Here is a 10,565-nt window from a genome sequence, read left to right as displayed (position 1 = left end):
GCCTCGCGTTATCATCATTTCATTTTAGGCGGTCGTTAAACAGAAATAAAAGAAGAGCATACACTCAACGTCGGTCAAAGCATAGCTTATTTATTCAAATCAGCTGGGGAAATGCAGAACAATGGAAAATCAATCAATAGCCTGACAGAATTCTTAATCTTCATATAACGTTAGCCAACATATTAAAACACAAGTCAAAAACAGTAGGAAGGTTTATCAAGAAATAGCATTAAAACACATACTTCGTGTAGGCTATATTGTCTAAAAACAAAGCAATGCAACAATGCCCATTTTACAGACCATGCGTTATTTGTTCAGTGAAATTATCAACGTGGTCTGGTGAAAGACGGGACCTGAGGCGATTAACAATAAAATTCCTGCACTCGAAAAAACACGCTCGGCAAGAACGGAAGACGCAGGCACGCAGAGATAACGAAAAGCAAGCCGATAAGAGTTTCAGAAAGCGCCTGGACATCCCGCACCACCACCGAAGTGGGTGTTCGTTAGAGGAACAGACGGCGCGGACGGGATCGCAGCGCCTGGGTTGTAGTGAATGACGTGATTGACATTTGCTGGCGTTGGCCAGCCTCTAAGCCAGTGGTTCTCATTCATTGAAATAAATAAATAATTCTACTCCCCATAAATAACACCCAATTTTGTGAACTTCGGCTCGAAAGGAGTAACAGCACAATCGTAGGCGGAGTTTGGGGGGGGGGAGGCTCCCCCATTCAAAGAGGAGCCACGAGCACTTTTTTATATGTTCTACATTTCATGTATTTATGTAACATATTCTACATTAAAAAATTAATTTAGAATGAACAATAACTGCTGTACAAAGAGTAAAAGAAAGAAAGAAAAAAAAAAAACATACCTAATGACCACTAACTTTTTCATCTCTTCTGATAAATTTTCAGTCAAATCATTTTCTGTGTGCTATATCAGAGCTAGAGCCCTGCATTTCAGCCTGTTTTAGGCTTCTCCTTATTTTTATATTTTAGACATTCATCAATTAGTGATGAAAAAAGATTGCCGCGCTGGTGGAAACAACACAAGACTGTGCTACCGTGACTGTCGGTATAGTTTTAGTAGTTGCTAAGGTATAGGTTTAGTAGTTGATAAGGTTGATAAGTTGAAAAGAGCGGCTCGACGGTGTTTAGTGTCCAGCAGCAGCAGCAGCACCAGCGAGCGTGCCGTAAGCGCAGCTGAAGAGTTCTGCGTTCAAATGCACGCAATAGGCTTAAGCTTGCAGCAAAGCATCTGCAAAAGTAATTACCATAAATGCGTCAGAGGAAAACAGTAAGGAGATATTTGAATTATTTACTAATAAACTAGTCTTTTCTGAGTCAGTGTCGCAAGGATGAAGTTGTCGATCCTGACTAGCCAACTCTTCATTACAGATTATGATCATAATGAAAGAGTTTTTGTTTTTGATTAGTTTTATTTTGTTAATTGGTAATTTAAAGCTTTCTATAGATATATTTATCATGTCTGTGAGGCACGTATTCGCTGAGTTTCAGTTCATTTCTGTGAAGCGTGCCTGTTCAAGACGAGACGGCAGAAAGCGCATCATGCTTGATTTCTTTATTTTATAAAAGCACAACGTTTTGTTGATATTGTGAGTGCACACAAATAAAAGTAGACCCTGTACAGTTACGAATGATGTATTACTCTTACCTTTATGAGCAAAAATGACGGTGTATCCACTGAAAAAAAATGCAAGTGATCGCGCTGGCGTCTCTATGTCCTGCAAAGCGCACTTCAGCTTCCACTCTCCGCGCAAACTATTGGATACAGCGCACATTTATCTGGGTTTAACGTCTAAACATTGTTATATGCTTGAATTGTTTTATATCTATAGATTTTATTTTAGTCAAGTCGTGATGATTTGAGAAGGCTAAATTGATCAAACATATGCTCAATGTCTGCCGCTGGCCACTTGGTAGTTACTTTAAATGCGTAACTTTAATTAGGCTATGTGAGTACTGCTCATGTCTGAAAATAATATATGAAAAACTAAATTATTTTACATAAAAACATTAGGCTATAGCTTATATTTATTTAGTAAATTTTTATGTAAAAACTAAAATGAATTGTAAAACTGAAAGTACTTTTTAAAATGTGGGCCGCATTTGAATTCGTGATGGGCCGCGGGTTGAGAACCACTGCTCTAAGCTAACGCCTACGTGCCTGTACTGAATATGATTACGCATCGCTCCAGTAGAGTTATTGTAAGACAATTTGACATTACACAGTTTACACAACTTTTCTGTTTCCTTCTAATTCTAAATAATCCCACACCTTCTTGTCTTTAGCATGGTCATTTTTGAACTCACCGCAACTGACACGAAGAAAACGCATGTGAGGTCTGAGGTAAAAATGTAGGATTTGAGAAGGCTAAATTGATCAAACATATGCTCAATGTCTGCCGCTGGCCACTTGGTAGTTACTTTAAATGCGTAACTTTAATTAGGCTATGTGAGTACTGCTCATGTCTGAAAATAATATATGAAAAACTAAATTATTTTACATAAAAACATTAGGCTATAGCTTATATTTATTTAGTAAATTTTTATGTAAAAACTAAAATGAATTGTAAAACTGAAAGTACTTTTTAAAATGTGGGCCGCATTTGAATTCGTGATGGGCCGCGGGTTGAGAACCACTGCTCTAAGCTAACGCCTACGTGCCTGTACTGAATATGATTACGCATCGCTCCAGTAGAGTTATTGTAAGACAATTTGACATTACACAGTTTACACAACTTTTCTGTTTCCTTCTAATTCTAAATAATCCCACACCTTCTTGTCTTTAGCATGGTCATTTTTGAACTCACCGCAACTGACACGAAGAAAACGCATGTGAGGTCTGAGGTAAAAATGTAGTTTCCGCCCAGATAAACTTTTAAAAATAATGTATTATTTTTCAAATGTTTTTTTTAACTTGTTATTTAAAATGTTTTAAATGCAATGTTAAAACGATGGTAATTTGAATGATAAAATCATGTTTTGCTTGTTCTTCTTTTTCTGTCGTGTAATCGACTATTGTTTTCAGTGTCGACTAGTAGGAGCTGTACCGTCTAGTCGACTAGTCCCGTTCGGTGTGTGATAGAGTAAATAGTAATAGCACGTGCAGCGCCAGCCTCTCCCGGGTCCTCATGCCCGTTCGGTAAGGAGTTTTAATCTGTAGGGGAAACTGTTGGCCTACTTCTAAAACAAATGAAACCAAAATACACAAATAATATTTAGACTGTGTTTCTGATTAAATAAAGCAGTAATTGATGCCATAAAATCATGAGTATGTTTTGATTTAAAGGTCAGACGCTATAGCTTACATGAACAAAAAAAAAAATTACAAACATGACACTTAAATTAAATAATTTTATATATATACTGATTTATTCATTAATGTGTAATATGTTATATTTTTTAAACAAATTATGAGCTCTAAAATATTTTCAGAATTTTTACAACTCTTTTGTTTAAGACCATTCACAAATGTTAAATCATAAAATAAAATGTTAAGGTCAATATAAGGTCAATCAATGATCAATATATAGTTTATTTATAGTTATTTTCAAATCTTTAATGTACTGTAATTATAAAATGACTTTATTATTGTTTATTTAATTCTAACAAATAAGTTCTTGTTAAAAACTAACCTAAATTAAAAAATAATTATATATCGTATCGGTATCGGCTATCGGCCAAAATGAGTTGAAAATTATCGGCATATTGGATATCGGCAAAAATCCAATATCCTTTTTTTGCTCACTGTATCGTTCTCCAAGCAAACAATATAATTTTAGAATTGACTTTCCCTTGCATATTGCTCTGCAATCTCATTTCAGATAAATTAAATTAAATTAAATTTTAATCCATTAAAGGCGTCTAATTAACTATTATGCTTTTTTTACATTTTCAACTTCCTTTAGTTCGTAATATTGCTGTTTTTTCAATGCCGCATGAAAAACATCTGCAAATTTATAAATAACAAATAGAGTTATTCTCTATATCACTACACTCTAAAACATGCTGGGTTAAATACAACCCAGTGCTGGGTAAAATATGGACAAACCCAGCAACTGTGTTGTTTTCAACCAACAGTTGGGTTAAATGTTTAACCCAACATTCTGGACAGTAACCCAACCGCTGGGTCAAAACAACCTAATTGATGGGTTGCATTTAACCCAGCAATAAGCACTGTTTCTGAACTCCTTCAAACGGCTTAATTGCAGTCCTGAGTTTTCTTCCGGGAATGCACATGTCACAATATCCCTCATTTAAATAATTCTCGCCCAAGGCATATGCAAAAAATAAGAGGAGGCGAAGCTTGGTTGAATTGTGTTAATAGTGTGTTGTCGCCATTTCCAAAAGATGCTGTTTCTCAGATCTAATATACTGACATGCAGCCGTTTATGTTCGCAGACATAACCGACTGTGTTTATGTGAGCTTTGCATGCATTTTACGTGTCTGCGCTTAGAAAACCATATATCAGAAGGCTTTTAAAAAAACATAAGAATAAACTTATCATGATGACGAAGATCTGCAACTTCACATGAGAGTGAGCACGATAGAGACGATAATCAAAAACAAACAGATGATTTGTTTGTTGTTGGCGGAGTAACCAAGGCATGAGCTGTAAAAGCACAGCCCTCTTCTGAAAAGGGGGCGGGGATCGGCAACTAATTTGCATTTAAAAAACACACAAAAACAGAATGTTTTTGCCTACACTAGGTCTGCCCCAGACTAAAGATTTTTCTAGTTGACTAGCAGTCGCTCATTTAAGTCATTAGTCAACTAACTGCACGTTTATATTTATTTAAATACTTAAATATATAATGAGCCTTTAATATAGAGACTATTCTGTGCTCAAGCGCAAGCATAAAGCTTGCCCCTAAGCACCAGCAAAAGTAATGACTATGAATGTGTTGTAAAAAGTAGCAAGAATATATTTTAATTATTAATTAATAAAATAGTGTTTTCTGAGTTAGTATTTGCTGCAAAGATGAAGTTGATGATGCTGATCCACCATCTCTACAGTACAGTGGATGTGCCTTTATAGAGAAATACACCTTTCATATACAGTAGATTACATAGAATAGACAGAGAGCTTTTGTTTTTGATTTAAATAGGTTTGCTTTAAAGTAGACATTTCAAGCTCTCTCTCTCTCTTTCTATATATATATATATATATATATATATATATATTTCTCATGTCTGTGAGGCAAGTAGCCTATATGCTGAGTTAAATTTTTGTGACGCACTCCACTCCATGGAAACCAAGACGGCAGAAAGCACATCCTCTTTGTTTTTCTTTATTTTACAAAACCAGTGTTTTGTTGATATTGTGACTATACACAATTTACCATTAGTGCGATCGGCCATGTAAAGTTGCTATTACTTAAATGTTTCAATTTCAAATGATAAGCCATATTTGAGACGATGAATTCCTGCCCAATATGCTGTAATTACCTCAAGGACCAACCGTTAACAATTGGTCTGTCACGGACATTTACATTTTTTTCCTGTGACTAACCGACTATTAGACTGTTGGTCGAATAAGCCTCTTCTTGTCAACTAATGTTTAGTCAACTATTAGAGTGGAAGCCCTAGCTTCCACCCAAACAGAGGCATTTACAGCATGGAATAATAAATGATCCTTGGGGTATTTTTAGCTGAAAATTCACAGTTCACAATTCATATCTTGTAAAAAATAGTATAATAGGACCCTATGAAAATGACCCAGAATCTAATAATTAAAGAAATAATAACCTTTTTTTCTAAATGAATGAACGGTGTTTCTTTCTACATTTGCTCATATGACTTGAGTGACTTATATATCAGCTCATATATGACACGTGTGATGTAAGCATAAGATGAGTACCTATAGTCTGACGTAACTCCTCGCACAGGCTTATGTGAGGGAACTGAAGCATCTGTTTCCATTTCTTGCTCTTGCCTTTTCTGTTCCCACCCCCTCCTGCAAAGGAATCGAGCAAAGATCAAATTAGAGGCAGGAACTGCATACAGGCTCTATAATACTATTAGATTACTATCTTAACACAGGTGGGCTTTCGAAGACAGAATGGGATATGAATACGTTTATATCATCCTATAATGTAAGTAATATACAGGTGAATGTTTAATTAAGGCACTTTTGAAAGCTTGAAAAATAAGACTTCTTTAAACTGTTTCATCAGTGTTAAAACAAAAAATGTATCAAGTGGATTCTGGTATGTGTGATAGTATGGATGTTTGATATTGTGTGATGGTAATGACATCTCTCTCTTTTAAGAGAAGCTTCGGACTGGCTAACAAACCAGTTAGCTTTGAACTGGAAATAAAAAGAAATGGACTGTTTCTGAGATTAAAATTCTTAAATACAGACTATTCTGGTAATGACACTCAATAAACCTACTCACACACATCATGATGTAAAAAAACCATTAAATAATTTCTTTCTGACCTCCGAACTGTCATTATGTCATCTAGTACAGATGTGTCATCATAACCAAATAGAAATGTTTTGGAAAAACATTGTGTAGATTAGATAACTATAGTATAATGATGTACAGTGCAGTATGTTTTTAAACTATGATTTATAATATATACATTAAAATACATACGACTTAAAGCACACTAACGTGATTGTTACTTTAAGCCATTTGTGATTGTTAGTTTTTTACATTACCTATTGTATTACACTTCGCATACCATCATGAGAGCTCTTTAAGAGGCTGATGGAGTAAATAAACCTGATTTTATGCAAAATGTCTATTATATTAAATTGCAGCCATGTAAAGTGTTTGTGTCAATGACAAACTCTGCCAAGAACGCAAGACACACTTGCTAAAGGGCAACAAACACATGGCTATCAGTGATAAAATTCTCAAAATATTTTCAATTTCATATTTCATATTGATATAGTCCAGTCTAACACGAGTTAGCTTAAAGGCCTGTTCACACCAAGCACGATAACTATAAAGATATAGTTCTAAAAATCGTTCTCAATATTAAAGAATAGCATAGTTCACACCACAACTATAACGATAACGATACAGAGGAATGATATCGTTGTGATTACTTTCAAAACAATTTTTTTCCAGCTGATGAACGATAAAACACTGACAGCCAAACAGAATCTATCCTGCCGTAACGAGCTCAAGAATTTAATGTGGCAGACGCATGTGAGCTTAGAATAAACAGATGATATCGTTCGCTGGTGTGGACGCTAATATCGTTATCTTTATAGTTATCGTTCTTGGTGTGAACAGGGCTTTAGATGTAGTCCTTGTTGTTTATCTATGTCCAAGTCGTATATAATACTTCTCTGGATTGAATTCAGGAAAAGAATCATGCCAATGCCATGAGAATGTCCCATTGGCCCGCGCCAGTCCAAGCTAACGTCATCAGGACAGCTCGGGCTCGCTGATTAGAATGACTGGCCCAGGTGCTGGGCCTGATGCGCTTGTCAACAGACTGCACAGGGAAAGGTCAGAAAGCGATGCTGCGCGCGGGACACACTCGCTGGGAATGGAGAGGACTCTTGTGAAAGCTGCAGCCAGGTGTTTGCATTGTTGCTAGGCTATGAGGGGACTTGAGGAATAGATTCAACACTAATGGGATGGGATGGGAGGGTGGAAGATCCAATGATTACAAATGTACAGGAGAAGCTTGTGACTGCAATCTGATGAGTTCAAAACACAACCGTATGTTACAACAAAGACTTTCCCACATGAGAGACACTAGATGAGCCCAGCTGTGAATCCTCATTATCTTACATAATCGAAATCTGTTGTGCAAGCCCAGGCATTGTACCTCAACTTACCTCAAAGATATAAGTCACGAATAATTAATACGTAAAGTCGGGCAGGAGTGGGAGCTAGCAGGAAGCTAACACCATGGTGTGCTATTTGCAATTCAAACAATTGCTTTGCAGTTAAGAGATTATGATGGTACGGGTACAGTAGCAAACCCCCGGCATTATCGTTGTGGGACGTTGCCAAGATGCAAATGGCTTAAGAAATGTATTGTCTATGCAGCATCAGTCCAGAGGTGAAGGGGTTTCATTCATTGTGTGCAAAACTTGCCTCCAGCACAGCAACAAAAAGGCCCCACTTTCATCAAATTATTCACAATATAAATCACCAAGAAAATATAGAACATAAAACTGACGGCAAACACTCATCTTCCTTGTTCTGCTAGAAGAGCTCTTCTGAGAAAAAAATGGAACAAGCCCTATAAATCCCTGACAGGATTGTGACATGAAACAAACAAACAAACAAAAAACCGCATGACTACATCCTGTCGTGTTGTTAGGCGAAAGCGTGTGAAGAGAATAAAAGGGAGTAAACACAAGCAATTCAATATTTGTTGACATTTAATGTGCAGTCAGATTAGCGAAAATTTTTAAACACTTTCAAACCAAATAACTTTCTGTTGGTCAGTGTGGCAAATTCACATGACCAACTTTAACATAGCAAAATCTGTGTGAGGAACTGATTGCCTTCACGCAAAAACTCCCAGTCATGCAGATTACTATTTGAATGACAGGATTTCAAATAGGAAAATTTCGTTAATTGTGACCGCACCTTTATGCACTTTAAAGATGCAGTCTGTAAGTTTTGCCTCTTAGTCGCTATCTCTGTTTGAACCCTGCAATTGCAGTTATTTGTGGAATTATTATCTTTACATGGGTTGTGCATCGGCACGGCTCCTCAGCTTAGATGAATGTAATGTTTTGAGGAGTTGGCTATATGTGGTTGTCAGTCACTGCACTGGTGTGGATATTTACTGTACTTCGGAATCACAGATTCTACGTCTTGGAAGTATAACCCAAATTTGAATTTTGACAGGAAAAATGTCATCGGAACAAGTAACATGTCTGCCACTCTTGTTCTGACCAACTGAGAAAAAAAAAACATTACAATACATTGCGCTACCAATGGTGATAAATCTAACGATCACTTAGCTCATTTCACATCAAACCATGCAAATTAGTATTATTATTGATGTTATACTTTGTTCTCAACATGTTATCATTAACAACATCAGCATTGCGTGACTAAGTTACGTGTATTTAGTGTGTATTAGCGTTACCTGTAGACTACTGGTGACTATGGGTGAATTTCCAGTTGTCACTGATGATTGTCATATATGGAACTTTCTGGATTACATTCCGCCATCAAAATTATAAAATTTATTATTCCAGCTGCTGTGAGAAAAGGCTATTAATGATCCTCCACCTGCAGCATCCCGTTCAATATAGCCTACTAGCCGGGACTCCTTCTTTATGTTTACAAACGTGACGTAATGACACAAAGATGAACAGCGGCATGCTTATATTTCCTGCGAAAACCTACCAGTACCACTAAAATTTGAGATAATTATTACAAGCTTATTACAAGATTTGTGAATCGGGCTAAAGTAAGGAGAGTTTTGAACACTGGCTGGTTACAGTGGGGAAAATATTTATTTGATCCCCTGCTGATTTTGTAAATTTGCCCACTTACAAAGAAATTAAGGGTCTGTAATTTTTATGGTAGGTTTATTTTAACGGAAAGAAACCAAAAACCAAACAAAAAAAAACTGAAAAAACACATTATATAAAGGTTAGAAATTGATTTGCATTTCAGTGAGTGAAATAAGTATTTGATCCCCTACCAACCAGCAAGAATTCTGGCTCCCTCAGATTGGTTATGTGACCATGTCGAACACAGATTAGTCCTGAAGTTACTCCTAATGTCAGCTCGTTAGGTGTATAAGACACCTGTCCACACAATTTCTATCTTCCATTCCAACCTCTCCCACCACCATGGGCAAGACCAAAGAGCTGTCAAAGGATGTCAGAGACAAGATTGTAGATCTGCACAAGGCTTGAATGGGCTACAAGACCATCAGCAAGAAGCTTGGTGAGAAGGAGACAACTGTTGGTGCGATTATTCGGAAATGGAAGAAATACAAAACAACCATCAATCGTCCTTGGTCTGGAGCTCCGTGCAAGATCTTGCCTCATGGGGTAATGTTGATCATGAGAAAGGTGAGAGATCAGCCCCGAACTACACGGAGCTTGTTAATGATCTTAAGGCAGTTGGGACCACAGTCACCAAGCAAAACATTGGTAACACACTACGCCACAATGGACTGAAATCCTGCAGCGCCCGCAAGGTCCCCCTGCTCAAGAAGGCACATGTACAGGCCCGTTTAAAGTTTGCCAAAAAACATAATTTCTCTAAATGATTCAGAGAAAGCTTGGGAGAAAGTGCTGTGGTCAGATGAGACCAAAATTGAGCTCTTTGGCATTAACTCGACTCGCCGTGTTTGAAGGGAGAGAAATGCTGACTATGACCCCAAGAACACCATCCCTACAGTCAAGCACAGAAGTGGAAACATTATGCTTTGGGGCTGTTTTTTCTGCTTAGGGTACAGGATGACTTCACCGCATTGAGGGGCAAATGGACGGGGCCATGTACTGTAAAATCTTGGACGAGAACCTCCTTCCCTCAGCCAGAACACTGAAGATGGGTCATGGATAAATCTTCAAGGATTACAATGACCCAAAACAT

At 37.1% G+C, this 10,565-nt stretch overlaps 1 protein-coding gene across 1 annotated transcript in view; it reads right to left on the bottom strand.

Annotated features, from left to right (window-relative positions):
* The window catches only part of grk6 (G protein-coupled receptor kinase 6), a 63,812-nt gene that overhangs the window by 50,751 nt on the left and 2,496 nt on the right, over positions 1-10,565 (bottom strand). Inside the window, exon 2 of the mRNA XM_016246186.1 lies at positions 5,885-5,980. Within this exon, the coding sequence (XP_016101672.1) occupies positions 5,885-5,980 (96 nt within the window). The remainder of the gene's footprint in view (positions 1-5,884; positions 5,981-10,565) is intronic.

This window comes from Sinocyclocheilus grahami, unplaced genomic scaffold (assembly GCF_001515645.1).
Source record: "Sinocyclocheilus grahami isolate Dianchi unplaced genomic scaffold, SAMN03320097.WGS_v1.1 scaffold788.1, whole genome shotgun sequence".
Classification (NCBI taxonomy): Eukaryota; Metazoa; Chordata; class Actinopteri; order Cypriniformes; family Cyprinidae; genus Sinocyclocheilus; species Sinocyclocheilus grahami.
Note: the sequence above shows the minus strand (reverse complement) of the source record. Positions and strands in the feature narration are given on the sequence as shown.